At 43.2% G+C, this 14,691-nt stretch overlaps 1 protein-coding gene across 5 annotated transcripts; it reads left to right on the top strand.

Annotated features, from left to right (window-relative positions):
* The first annotated feature begins 93 nt into the window (after positions 1 to 93).
* kcnip1b (Kv channel interacting protein 1 b) lies at positions 94 to 14,300 on the top strand. Of its 5 annotated transcripts, none has more exons than XM_003971093.3 (8): positions 94 to 4,124; positions 11,417 to 11,541; positions 11,636 to 11,705; positions 11,790 to 11,860; positions 12,192 to 12,299; positions 12,379 to 12,483; positions 12,626 to 12,688; positions 13,099 to 14,300. In XM_003971093.3, exons 1-8 carry the CDS (start codon positions 4,037 to 4,039, stop codon positions 13,144 to 13,146), a joined length of 678 nt encoding a protein of 225 aa, XP_003971142.2. In that variant the 5' UTR covers positions 94 to 4,036; the 3' UTR covers positions 13,147 to 14,300. The 5 variants fall into 5 exon arrangements, with proteins under 5 accessions (XP_003971142.2, XP_029704766.1, XP_011609767.1 ...); XM_029848906.1 differs by having other exon boundaries at positions 94 to 3,512; positions 13,099 to 13,175; XM_011611465.2 differs by lacking the exon at positions 94 to 4,124 and adding an exon at positions 7,991 to 8,125 and having other exon boundaries at positions 13,099 to 13,175.
* The last annotated feature ends 391 nt before the right edge of the window (positions 14,301 to 14,691 follow it).

Genomic DNA, 14,691 nt, shown 5'->3' with positions numbered 1-14,691 from the left:
GACATGCATGATTGGGGATTAGGCTAATCGGAAACTCTAAATTGCCCGTAGGTGTGAGTGTGAGAGTGAATAGTTGTGTGTCTGTATGTGTTAGCCCTGCGATTGACTGGCGACCAGTCCAGGGTGTACCCTGCCTCCGCCCATTGAGCTGGGATAGGCTCCAGCCCCCCCGCGACCCTCAGTGGAGGAATAAGCGGTAGAAAGTGAGTGAGTGAGATTTCTTAGCACCTTTCTGCACAGTTGCTTTGTGTTCCTCTTCTTTCCACATTTCTGTCCTTCTGTTTGTTTTTCTTTTTATTTGCATCTCATATTTATCTCAGTTTTAAGGCTCATAATGGTCACATTCTTGACCAACAAATGTCACTGATGGCTTGATGCCCTGTTGCTTCCAATTCTTCCCTTGTTTTTTCAGCTGTAGTAGTAGAATAAAATGAAATGAAGACCTTAAATGTTCTGTCCTGACATCCTGACCAGCAGATGGCGGTATTGACCCGCTTTCATCCTGCTGAACGCAACAGGCTTTCACCTCCATGAAGTAATGTGAGCATTGTTTTCAGTGAATGTGGGTTGTTAAAGGTTGGGGTGATTTTTGGATATTGGCGCTGGAAGTAGATGAGTGGTTTAATTGTTTTAGTTCTTAATGTGTGAACCTGTTACCGGATTCAGACAGGAGTGTTTAAATAAAGTCCATTATGCAACAGTGTAGGAGGTGAAGCGCAACCACAGATTCCTGTTTGGCTCCCTTAAAACACGAGCCTGCAGAGGGAGGCTGGAATGCAGACAGTGCATGTGATTGGAGGGCTGCATGGTGTTTGTCAGGTCACCCATCCTAATTAATCCCTGACTCTCAACAAGGCGGTGATGGATAATTAAACAAATTTCTTCTGCAGGCTGTGCAAGACCATGCAAAACTTTTACTTCACTACAACAGCAATTGAATTGTGTCTCATTTTTACCTTTTTTTGTGCTCCAATGAAAGAAAATGAACATCCCCACAATAATGTTGCCCTACAAATGTGGAAGCCAGGCCAACCGGCTCACTGAGACTTTAGCATCCTAAACACAAGAATTGATATTTTTTTTATGTGCTTAAGTTTAAATGTGCTCTGATATTAAAGCCGCCCTGCACTTGCGAGGCCTCCTACTGTTGCCGTTACTCCTCATCCCTGCAGAGCACCACCGCCTGTAAAACCCACTTGAAATCTGCAAGCAGATTATTTTCCTTAGCGTGCTCCTTTGCACGCTTAACATCTGAGTGTGGGAGTGTGCAGCGAGCGCCGACACACAGCAGTCTTTTTCATCCTGAACACTCGGTCCTGATGCAAACGCAGGTTTGACTTAGGTTTCACAAAAACGTGACTGAGACAGGATGCACCAGGAGTCTAATTCAGCTCACTTACTTCACTGTGGGAACAATATTTTTTGCTCAGTCTTTTATTTATTTTTGTCACTTTGCATATTAATTTATTCACTATCGCCATGGACACTGGAAGTGGGTCCCCTCACAAATCGTCATATCTGCTGATGTAAAATGTAATTATTCTGTCATGCAGGCACCAGTATATCCCGCTACAGTACGACTGTAGACTGTAGATCTCTAAAGCATGCTGCCATTATCTCAGCCACCATGGGTGTTACGGCTGCTCCTGCTTGTGATGAAGAGCCACATAAATAAAATGACAATGCTATGAAGCAATGGGCCTAGATGGGATGCATTAATTACTTTCGGGAGCCGTGCAGGTTGTTTGTTGGCACTGCCCCGCCTGCTATTGGTCTCCAGGGGGCAGATGTGGTTAAGTGGCTCTGATGCAGGAGTGGCTGGAAATGCCCCCTACATGGTTCCATCACTGAGAAACCTCTAAAATGTGATAAAGGGATGCCTCTTTTAGCATCATTTGTGGGTTTTATGTTTTACCCAGCCTCATCCTCTTAAACAAAATCCAACAAATTCACTTTTTATGCAGGATAATTATTTTGAATCTCAACTACATTGTAAATACTGATTGTTCTTGCTTGCTTTGATTTTTTGGTGTTGCGTCGGCATGTATTCACAACATTTTGAATCACTGTTTATCTGCTGCAGAAATATTCATTCTCTGCTTCTGCCAGACAGAGCAGCAGTGCACACAAATGTGGTGTATTTCTCCACCTGTCCGCACCAGAAATACACGGAGTAACCTCATCCATGCAGCTCAGGTTGTTGTGAAGTCATGTGACAGCTAAGGAAGCAACACAGTACAAAAATGTAACAATAATTTTAGATATCCTGCACACATCCAGTCTTTTGGACCGCATTCTTTGCACAGTGTTGCTATTTTTATTCCCCCACTCTGTGAGTTAAGTGCTCCTCTCCTGGGATCCAACCAGGATTGTGTGAACAACCTCCACGTGTCACAGAAGAGTTGGTCTTTCTTTTGCACTTATTTATGTTTACTGCTTTCTTTTCCTTTCTCCATGCTACAGACAATCCAGGCAGATACCTCCTGACTTCGCCAGCAAGGAGCTAAATAGAATCCATCCGCATTAAATATGGACAAGGCGGAGGGCGAAGGGGAGGAAAATAGATGGTGGAAGCACTGCGTCATGCTCGCCTCAGTTCAGTGGGGTGAGAAACCAAAAGCTGCGTCTCCACCAGCGAACTGGCAAACTTATGTAACCCTTCCTGGAGTCAGTCAGCAATAGAGGAGACTTTTAAATGAGTCAGTCTCTGCAAATATAAACTTAGCTGAGACAGCTTCTCAGTAGTTTCTGGAGAAATGCGCATCATGCACTACAGCCAGGCGATACTTATGATGGTCAGTATCTTTTGGCTGCTGCTGAAGTCATTTTTCTACTCAGTATTTTTAGAGGGCATCCTTTCTTCCTTTGCTATATTTTAAAACAGTTTTATTCCATATAAATAGTGATTGTTTATATGCTCCACAGCAAGATCATCAGATTATTCCTTCTAGTTTCTGTGTAATATTATAATGATTTAAAGGGATTCCCATGTGCAATATCTCCAGAGGAATGCGTGTTCTTCTGGAGGAACAGGCTTCTCTGTGTGTAACGCTCAATGCAACAGTAAAGCATGGGTTTAATAAATATCAAACAGGATAGACAACTTGTGCAATCAGCAGCCTCTGAGATGTTGATGTGGGTTCGTACATTAGAGGTGTTATACATTTGGAGTAATCTTGTTTATATCATGCTAAAATGCTTTACTTGAGCAACAAAGCCTCCCTTTAGTCTTACACTGGACAAGTGCTGATAATAAAGGCAGATCGAGTGAACCTGCATGTGAGGGAGCACAAATTTGAGCCTTGGAGAGGGAGTGAAGGAGGGCGGGTGCTGTGGTGGCTGCTGCTGCTGCTGCTCGCTGCAGCACAGATCTGCTGTGAGCTTCAGTGCAGAACTCCTCCACACATTGTAGCGGCAGAGCTCATACACCTCAGAGGGAAGACTGGGCGAGGAAGCGCTTCCTTGCAGCACTGGGAGACGGGAGAGAGGAGAGAAACCAGCCACGAGAGGTGGTGAGAACTGGACAAGATCACCCGCTCTGCTCTTTTCATGGATGAACTGAACTTCCAGAGATCCTCACGCTCTACTATTGGGGTCTATTCAATAATTTAGCTCCTGCCTCGTGTGTGTGTGTGAGGACAACAACCGTGCCTCTTGAAAATTCTCTGAAATTCAGATCTACACAATAAGCTCCAGTGAAGTTTTGTCTTTTCATCATTTTGAGATCCACCTGGGTGTGTGTGATTTTGTTGAGAGCGTCAACAGCATCTTTAAATGCACCTGAGTGAACAGTAACAGGTACCCAGATTTTAGTTTGCCTGTCTATAGTCAGTGAGTACTTTCCACTATTTTTCTTAATGGAATTTCTGGTGTCATCTATGAAAACCTGCTGAGGAAGTAACTTTAGTGACACAACCAAAAGAATAGAAATATCTCTGAAAAGATCACAGGAGCTTTGGGGACACTTGGAACCTTAGAGGAATCTGTTTTATCTGAGGAGGGTTCTTAGATCTGCCCCAACGCCTGTTTCATCAGGATGGCTGGCTGTACCAGCCGCTGCCGACAGGGGGTGCTCAAACTAATCCAGTCCCTTCAGAGGTTGGTGTCAGGAACCCTCTCAAAAGGTAGGCTACATTTGCATACTTTGGAATCTGCTCTCATACCAGTGTGTTGTTAGAATTCCCCCAAAACCTGCTCTTATGTCTTCCTGTTTCACCAAGTTATTTTGTTCTTTGACATGTGCATGTTGTAAAACTCCAGAAAGGAGCAATGTGATCATAAAAGAGTACAAACAAAAGACAGCAGCAGTCTGTAGTTCATTACGTTCTATTATTCTGCTCTGATATACCAGTAAGTGCTTCTTGCTATGGTCAAAGTTATATTTGGGTTCATCTAACCACAAGCAAACTCAACAGCAAACTCCTGGAATGTTCACGTTCTGGATGGTTTCATCTTTGACAGCAGCTTCCCAGTTCACGGTGATGTGGAATACACTCGACAGTTGATTTCAGCAGCTTCTAATATGGCAGGTTTGCCTTCTGGTAATGCTTTTGGGTGACTCTGCAATTCTGATGCTTTTTGAAACTAAGCGTTTTTCTTCTTTCACTGATTTAAAGCCCCAAAGTGACTCTGACATCATGCTAGTTAGTTTTTTTAACAGTAGTTTTAATCCATTTAATAGATAAAGAGGTTGATTTTTCTGTGGCATGAATAGTTTGGATTTCTGATGTGTTCTGGTTAAAAGCCCGGATTGTGTCTGGACCTGAAAAGTGACTTTTGACCTTCTGACCCCAAAATATAAAATATAAAAAAAATACCATTTTCTTATCATGTTCACACATCCTTAATGGTTATGCCACAAATTAAAAGCCAGCTTTTATTTTAACAATTTCATTTGTGGGTAAATATTTGAAAAATCATCAGTGCATATATGTATATAGTCTCTGTGTGTCAACCTCTCACAGCTAATGTCACATTGTTGATATACTGTATAGTGGCTTTACCAGTGGTGTAGCAGCAAAAGTCAGACTCAGAAATTGTCTCACATTATCATGAACACATACGTACATGTTATGGAACCAGCTCAAGGGCACTGAGACTTCTCTGGTGCTGTCATTTCCCCAGACAGCAGACCCCTGTGTCCTCGTGCTAAATGGAGTGTGCGTTTTATTAAACAGATCGTCCCTGACGCTGTGCCTCGGTGCGTGTTTGCTGCTTCGTGACAAGGCTCAGCTCTCGATTTGGTTCATGCCTCGTTTGGGTCCCTGGTTATGACTTCAATCCGGCCGAAACAAGTCAAAAGAATTATTTATTCAGTGTTGTAACTGTAAAAAGTGCTGACGCTGTATATACATATCTTTCAGAGCATCACGTCGGCTCTGCAGTTCGTGCGAAGGACCTGCACACTATCACATGCATGGAGGAAGACGAGAAAACGTGCATACATGCATATTTAGCCTCAGACACGCAAGCGAGGGTAGACTGAACTATGCAAGGCCGTCATCATCTGCACGCACATATCTCCAGTAGTTTATCTTGTTATGCACACGTGCCTGCACAGTCTCACGCATGTAGACAGGAGCTGGAAAGGTCGTCCAGTTAGCCTCTGCAGTGATCTACTCGCCGGTGCAGCATGGATATTCATTCGGAGCCCTTTAAATGTTCCAAGCTGGAGTGTCAGGGCTGCATAAACAGGGCTGGCGGGAAGCCTCAGGCCTCACGCCGACTGACTCCTGTGGTTATTCTGAGGTCTGTGTCGGCCCTATGGGAGTTCATGTGTGTCATGTTGTTTCACACGGGTCTGAGTTCAAATCTGTGTTGAAGATCATCACAGAGAGACAAATACACACAAGACGACCTACACAGGAGCTGAGCAGGCACTCATTCTAATATGAGCCCCTTTCCCACCAACATTCCCAATAATTTCTATTACCTGGAAGTTATTTCCCTTGAGGGGAAAAATCGGTATGGTTTATGTTACACCGCCCTTGAAAGTTCTGTCAGATCTGCTTTTGGTTTTGCAAGTGTCCTACATTTAGCTCTGTCAGCTTCCTACTGGAACCTTTTTTAGAAAGGGCAAGTCTGGATTTTTTTGTAGGAAAATGAAAAAGAGTTTGTTTTTTTACAGCGTGATGAGCGCACTCTCCAGGGAACTATTACCTCACAGAAATGTTGGGAATAAACAAGCGCACGAGATCCAAACGCATTGGGATGCTTCATAAATTCAAAAGCTAAGAACATTCATTTAAAGAATCTCTTTTTTAAATCATTTCTTAAAAGGAACAACTTATAAAACAAAAACTTACACTTACAATCCCCATTGAACTCTAAATCAATGAATGAATTCGCTGGTGTCGGCAGCTCTGCTTCATCCTCTTCTCTCTGCTTAGTCTGTTCCTCCTTTTAGTTTTCTATGACTTCTCCTCCTCAGCACCGCCACCCCTTCCTTCTTTTTGACCTCCTTTGTCTCCTTTTTCTTTCACACAGCCTCCTGCCACTCCAGGGCTCCATAGATCAGTGATTTGGACCATTATTGTGTATCGCTGACATCAGGCTGATTCATCCTTTGATCTCAAACATTAATGTCACCATAAATCATTGTGATTGTTACATCAGAGTCACTGTTCATCAGATACATTTAAAATATAGATGATCCTTGGAAAATTTTACATCTTTTTCTATTTCATTGAATTGAAGCTGATAGTGACTTGTTTTCATCTCACTGGTTTTATGTAACCATCGAGATTTCTTTTTGTGTCCACTTTGTGAGCTTCTCTGCACTATAATTCTCTCCATTGTTGTTAAACTATCTAACATTTGCACACGTGTGTGTATGTGTGTGTGTGTGTGTGTGTGTGTGTGTTTGCGTGTGTGTATGTGTGTGTGTCTTTGTGATGCTTATACAGGTGCAGCAAAGATCAGCCTGTGTGAACTGATAACTGTTCTTTCTTGCTTGTTCAGTAATCAGGCATGTGCTGCACTCTCCTGCCCCCTGCTGTTCAAAAGGCAACACAGCTGCACACTGAAGGCGTTAATGCGGTGGAAGATGCTTATGATCGACCAAAAATGCCATCATATTGTCCTCTACTGCTGTTTTATATGCATACCTCACGAGTCTGTTTGGCAGAGATGTGTGAAAAACCTAATTTCATTATCTTTTAGGACTTGCAAATAAAGCCAAAGGCCTACATTTAAGAGATAATATATTTTATGGCACTTTCTAACAATTCTGTGACACGTAGTGCACTGCTGTCAACTCTTGCTGAAATAATGCATGAGTGAAAAGGCTTCTCATGAATGGCTGTTACGTGTTCCACAAAAGCACATGAAAACTTAATGCAGCAGGAGACCGAACGAGGGGGCAATTCATGAAAGAGTAAAAGCCAGTAAAACGGGAAGATTTTACTGGCTTTTACAACATTTATTGATCATCCGTTTCCACGTCATAGGAACGCTGACTCATTAGATCTGTTCCAATGATTCTCCTTTGTGGTAAATATGGTCAGAACCGGTGATTCCTTGACTGTGAACTGCTTGTATTTTAAGGGCCCTGATGGTAATTTGGCGCACCAAAAAGTGTGAAGTTGGCAGACAGCTGACAGCAGGAACACCATGGGTTACTTAGAGCAAATGTGCATGTGTGTGCACGTGTGCATCATATGTAAATCAAGGGCCAGCAAGGAGTGAGAGTGATTTTGCAGGTGTCAGAGAATTTTCACGCATAATCAGAATTACGTATGACACACTCATCCAAACAGTTTTTTTAATGCCATTTCCCTGAAGGTTTATGTTTGTGCAGCCCTCGCCATTTTCAAACAGTAAGGCCAGAAGTGAAAAAAGGAGAGTGAAAGTTATCTGCTTTTCTTCTGCCTTCCGGCCGCTTCGTGCCACCTCAGCGCACCGAACCGCCCTTTTTCTAACAGCTGCAGCAGAGTGGAGCGCAACTTTTTCGCGAAACAGGAAGGGAACGGCGTTGAAAAATGGCAGAGCATGAATTTTTAAAATCGAGAGAGGTTTTCTGAAGCCCCCCCATCCGCCCCCTCGCAACATATGCACCGACAAAAGAACACACAGATGTTCCAAAAACCCATTCAGATGTGCTTCACAAGACTTTTCATCTGAATAGGTCAGTTTCTGCATCTGCAGTCAAATCAATAACCCTCATGCTGGTTATTCAAATGGAATCTATTCCATGAATAATTATTGCCGCCTTAAAAACTCTCTGCTGCTGCTCAGATTAGAATAAATAGAGCGTGTGTGGATCTGGTTGTTACTGTTACTGTAGAGATAAATGGACTTCATAACAATGCAGATACATACATCATGGAGCTGGGGACTCATGAGGGACTGAGTGTGTGTGCCAGTGTGAGAAGCTGTGTGTTTTCACTCAGTTCCTATAGTGACATTTTCAAATAATTTCAAAAGGCATTTCAGTTGTTCGAACCTGTGTGCTGGGGTTCAGCAACTGTTGAGCTGCTCTTCTCTCCATGCTAGAATGAGGATTCTGATCTTCCTGCTGATGTGACTGTTAAAAAATTAGCTGGGCGGGTGGATTTTATATTTTATGTAAATAGACAGTACTGTTTTGATGCTAAAACTGCATTTTGGTAACACTTTTTGCTAAGATTTAGGTTTTGTGTTGTGTTAGGGTGGAAAGTATATGCATGTGTATGTCCTCACAAAGATATATAGATGTGTATGTGTGTCACAGCAGTGGAAGGAGAAATAAGTCATGTTGGACAGATTTAAAGACACGACCTTCACCTGCTATCATTCACTTGTCAGTGGTGTTATCATTGAGTGTCGCCTTGGTTACCAACAGCCCACAATAACACGAGGGCATGAGGAGGGCAGGGAACGAGGAGGGAAAGAGGGGGGAAAGGCTGGTGATGAGCGTGAAGCGCAGAAACGGAGGGAGTGGCGCAGGAACAGCCTGCGTGTGTTTGGAAGAAAGAGATCAGGATCCAGAGAGAAGAGTCAGCTTCTGTGGCAGATCTGAGACCAGCGAGAGCAGGCGACATCCCAGATTTAACAACACAAAGACCAACCTCTTCAAGATACAGAGCTGGTCAGGCGGATACAGACCAGGAGATCACGACAGAAAATCGAGGACCATCACTCTCTGGGTTGTTTGGTCAGCCTGGTTTCCACGGCGACAACATGGGTGCAGTGGTGGGCACTTTGACCATGCAAGCCAAGCAGAGGAGACCATCAAGAGGTACGTCTGCAGTAGTGCAGTGGAGAGGTGAGCAACAGGGACAGGCAGCAGCGGGGAGAGAACAAACTTCACTGGAAATATGGAAGAAGTGCAGTTGTGAGGCTGTGCATGATGCATGTCGGGAATATTATTGCTGCTCTTTACCAGTGCCTGGAGTCACTGAACGCATCATTTATAGTTGAACAAAGAAGTCCACAAGCGCACAACCACATGACATCAGATGGGTAAAAGATTTAAAATTAGCGCTTATGGTGGGGTTCTTTTGTAAGATGCCGTGATTGCAGAGGGATCCTGCAGGATCAGGTGTGAGGCACGATGCTGTAGCGAGGATGGGGAGCTTAGGTTGAACCAAACCAGCAATTGGAGTGTCCTTGAAAATAAGAGAGCACAATCACTGCCCTTGACTCTGATCGTGTATGTTTTGTGAGTGTGTGTGTGTGTGTGTGTGTGTGCATATGCATGCACGCCAGTGCGCATGTGTGTGTGCGCACTGCTGTGTTTGTGTGTGTGTGAGACTGGATGAATGAAAGAGAGGCAGAGAAGGAAGGCTGGTTCAGGCGGTGAATTAACACTCAGATCACATAACATACCTCTCACTGGCCTTATGCTTGAGATCCTTGTTGTCATGGAGACTGGGTTGTAGGGGCATAAGAGGGAAGTGTGAATAATTCTCTGCTAGGATTAACGGTGAATTGATAGCAACATGGAATAGAGATAAATAAACCAACAATGGAAGTAATTAAAGTCTGACCTGAGGTTGCTTTCATTTATCCTAAAGACGAAATTGTTCAGACATCTTGTGTTATGAGCCATGAAAAGGTTATAAATGCTCACACCTTTACTCATTTTCTATCCATATTTCATTTTCTAGGAGCTCCAAAGCTCACAAATGGCGTAGAAAGAAGATTTATTTTATCTGCACCTATTTGCATTTTATCCCTCCAGTCTTTAGGCTAATTTAGGCTAACTTAACTGAGCCACATCGATCTTTCTGGCTGAAGTGGTCTCAGAACGTCAAACAACATTAACGCCTGCACCAAACCCAGCAGATGCGATGGGTGCGCTCTGCTGGCGTGAAGCTTCTGCAGCTCTCCGCCGGAACCTGCTGATGAATGTTTATGGGCACGAGCAGCTGTTGCACCATTTCCAGGCTGCCTGTCACACAGCGCCTGCACTGACACAGCCTCCATCATTTTCTCACACCCTTTTATTCTCCTTTAATGCCTCGCACCAATCAACACCTCTGGCCGGTTCATATTCTCACCCAGGGTTCGTTTTCTGTCACACAGGCGTACTGTTCCTCTGTTTGTTGATGGCAAAATGCAATAAATATACAGTGATACTAGAGTGACAACCAACTGATCCATACTAATCACTGTGCATCCGGGCCCTGTGTCCCCATGACAACAGATAACGATGAGAAGAGGAACAGAGAGCACTACAAGCAAATACAAAGGATAGATTACACTGACATGGTTTCATTTGCATGAAATGTGGTAAATGCATCAGTAATAAGTAATGTATTCGATAGATCTGCTGGAATTTAACGGAAAAAAAACTTAATTTAACATCCAACAAATAACATTCTGTTTTCTATATCAAAAAAAGGGGGGAGTGATTGGTGGCTGTTTCCTGCAAAGAGCTGCAGCTAATTAGAGCTGATATCCGTATCAATTTTATGTGTTTGATCCCTTTGGGAAGTGTTTGAAAATATAATGTATCAAGGATCTGCGGCTGAGCTGATGAAGCCAAATGACACTATAGCAAGAATTCAGTCAGTTTAGCAGGACTTAATGTCCCTGAGGTATCAGGTAGAGTATAAAACCTGAGCAAGCACAGTCAGAGAGGCTGGCACAATAAAGGAGAGCTTTTTATTTACCCCCGGTTGTTTGCTAGTGAGACACCGTTGCCGCGTTGATCGTTGCGGCTGCAGGATGTGGGGATGTTTGCGTTGCTGTGTGGTTGGATGATGTCAGAGCAGTGACACCCCCCCTTCTGTCTTTACCATTAAATCCATCAGGTTTATTTATTCTCTCATAATTTTCTCATCTTTTTCACTCATTTATTGAACAGTGGCTTTCAGCGTGTTTCTCCTCACTATTTGCATTTCTGAAATTTCTGACACGTTCGACCTTTAAAGGTTTTAATCAGTGGCTGTAGACCCGTCACCATTATAACAAAGTCCCGTCTTCTTGACAGATAAAGCAGATGATGAGCTGGAGATGACCACGGTGTGTCACAGGCCCGAGGCCCTCGATCAGCTCGAGGCTCAGACTAACTTCTCCAAACAGGAGCTGCAGATCCTCTACCGTGGGTTTAAGAATGTAATTCAGATTCTTATTGCTAAAGATGTACATCAGTCCAGTTCCATGCCAAAAGTCCTGTTCTGATTTGCTAAAATCATTCTGTTTTCCACAGGAATGTCCTAGTGGTGTGGTGAATGAGGAGACATTTAAGCACATATACGCACAGTTCTTCCCTCACGGAGGTAAAGAGCAACATTTTTCCTTCTTTTTGACGCTGTACTGAAGGCTGCGTTGCGGACGTCATGTGTGCTGCCTGTATGTTGCAGATGCAAGCATGTATGCGCATTATCTATTCAACGCCTTCGACACTGCAAACAATGGCTCCATCAAATTTAAGGTAAATACACTTGATTTCAGCAAAACTTCGTGTTTGAGGAGGCCTTCGCAGTCAGCGTACTGCTGGCGAGATACGTCATGAGCTGTTGAAAAAATAACAAAAAAGTGTTGATTTAGGAGAACAGGAGTGCAAAATATTGTAATAAAATTCTAATAAGAAACAACCAGTCTGTTCTGCCTATACTGGTCAGCAAATATGATGATTGGAAACTACTGTACACATCATTTTTAAAGCCAAACTGATCAAACATGGCTGCACGTTAACGGCTGCCTTCTGTATGTTTCTTCAGTGAATCTTTCAGAATCTAATGTTTTCCTCTGATTGCTGCCAGGACTTTGTAACAGGGATGTCTATACTGCTGCGAGGCACAGTGAGGGAAAAGCTGGAGTGGACCTTCCACCTCTACGACATCAACAGGGATGGCTACATAAACAGAGAGGTGATGCCGCGCTCCCACGCTGCGCGCTTGCACGGCTGCTAAGGCCTCACCTCAATGCGGGCTCTCTTTTTGTTGCCAGGAAATGACCGAGATCGTGAGAGCCATCTATGACATGATGGGCAAGTACACCTACCCCGCGCTGAAGGGAGATGTCCCCCAGCAGCACGTGGACGCTTTCTTTCAGGTGCGTTTGTGATCGACTGGGCCAAACGCTGTGATCCTGTTCAACAGGGCAAAACATGTCCTACCACAACAATCTTGTCTGTAAATGCTAAACATGTTTGGTTTCATATGTGTTTACTGCACTGAGTGTTTCCTTTACACAGAAAATGGATAAAAACAAAGATGGAGTGGTGACTTTAGAGGAGTTCGTCATAGCCTGTCAGGAGGTAGGTGGAAGAAACAATCATGAATTCAGACAAAGAAAGATGCAGGTATCAGCATCCCCCAATCTAAAATAATGAAGTGTGGGAAATCCCCATTTACTGGGGACATTTCTGTCGGGCTGAACTGTACGTTTCCAGCTTTCTTTAGCAGATTTGTCATGTTTACTCACCACATATTACCAATAAGCGTCTTACCTCCACATTAGTATGACAATGTGAATATTTGCTATTTCTTAGCATATTTTTTTTTCTTTTTAATGCATGGATGGGTAAATATGTACATGATCTCTATTTGAGATGGGTAAACTGGTCATGACACACATAGAAAGAAAGAAAAGAAACATTATATCAATGTTTTCATGCAACCAGTACATGTACCCAGTAGTACCTATCCTTTGTTTGTTCCTGAACAGGATGAAACCATGATGAGATCCATGCAGCTGTTTGAAAACGTGATGTAGAACAAAATGAGACGATGGGGACAAAGACATGAAAAAACAAGAGGAATTGATGTGAGCGCGCGTGTGTGGATGCATCTCTTCCAATAGTCTCTCCTCCTCTTCCCGTCTTTTTCGGCCACATTTTGGATGCAAACATTTCAAGATGTTTGACCTGGAAAGGTTCTACCACAATAATGTGACGGGTGTGGAAATAGAAGACAAACCTCTAGTTCTGGAAGATGAAGACGCACAGCTGAGCCCCACCAGCTAAGAGCTACTGTCCACCCGGAAGAACTGCTTTCTTTTCCCCTTCCATGAATGCATGCCTTTGCAGAGCTTCTTACTCTTCAGCCATCTCTCAGATAGGAATTTGGCCATACAGACTATGTCATGCCAGATTCGAAGTATCTTTCGTTGGTTTTACTGTTGCAGTGACCCCCGTACTGTTGTGCTGACCTGGCCTTCGCTTTCCTACCGAGGTGATTTGGTGATGATTATTGTTTAAATCCGGTTCAAAGCTTCCTGATCGGAAGCAGCCACATTCCACAGATCTTACGTCATAATGTTTTGTGTTGCTCTGGAGCTTATCTGAAACGAGGGAGCGACCGACTGACTCTTTACATCTGCACCTGCTGCTTCGCTCCTGTCGTCAAACCGTTGTGTTACCAAAAATGTGTGGTGAAAGATGGTTAGGTTGTTTTAGAATTCACAAAGAAGTGCCCACAAAACAAAATCTAAATATATTTCTTTGCCGGGATCAAAACCGAACACTTTGAATGCATCAGAGATAAAAGGGCAATCTTTATCATTTAAGATAAAATGAAAGCTAAAAGGTAGCTCTTGAGTTGCTGTAAAGAATTTCTGGTACGAGCATGGTTGAGATGTAGACTCCTCGAAATGTGATGTTTAGCTGAGCTATAGGGCAAGGGCTTTGTGATGTCACACTCTCGGGTCAGGGAGGGAGGAAAGTCATGACATTAACAGAAATTCCAACAGGACGTTCAGTACCAAAATATTCAATGCCGCTCTGTCAGGCGCAGCTTTTCATCATGTAGACATCACATCATGTGAAATCACAGCCTTCAGTTGTCTTGATATCTTGGGTTGGAATAGATTTGATGAAGTCTCACATCAGAAATATAATTTGAAGCCATATGAATAAAGATGTAAATTCTTAGATTCCTTTTGTATGTCTAGATTTTTTCCTCTGTGTGTGCGTGCGTGAGAGTGTGTGTCATGCCATTTGTTACATTGGGGGATGGTTATCTGATGTCTTGCCACTTATTTTATGCACAGTCCTGTTATGACATTGCCTTCAAGATGTCTAGTGTTTATGTCGTAAGGTACAACTCATTATAATGTGTTCCAAAAGTCAGAATAGACTACAAACTAAATAATTAACAGAATATATTTTGTATGTGTGATGCTTTGCTATTTCCATCACGTTTGTGTTAAGGTTATCAATTATTGTCAGCATGATTTACAGCTCATTTGCAGTGTCTCTGTGATTTTACGCACGAATGTGAAATAATAGTATTTTTTGTGGGGGGGGAACTCGCATTTCAA

The sequence above is a fragment of the Takifugu rubripes genome, chromosome 15 (assembly GCF_901000725.2).
Source record: "Takifugu rubripes chromosome 15, fTakRub1.2, whole genome shotgun sequence".
Taxonomy (NCBI): Eukaryota; Metazoa; Chordata; class Actinopteri; order Tetraodontiformes; family Tetraodontidae; genus Takifugu; species Takifugu rubripes.
Note: the sequence above shows the minus strand (reverse complement) of the source record. Positions and strands in the feature narration are given on the sequence as shown.

Excerpts from the sequence above, each read along its gene's own strand:
- kcnip1b (XM_003971093.3), top strand. The coding sequence starts at position 4,037 with ATGGCTGGCTGTACCAGCCGCTGCCGACAGGGGGTGCTCAAACTAATC. Across the intron at positions 11,861-12,191 it reads ATGGCTCCATCAAATTTAAG|GACTTTGTAACAGGGATGTC; the intron begins GTAAATACACTT and ends GATTGCTGCCAG. Across the intron at positions 12,484-12,625 it reads ACGTGGACGCTTTCTTTCAG|AAAATGGATAAAAACAAAGA; the intron begins GTGCGTTTGTGA and ends TCCTTTACACAG.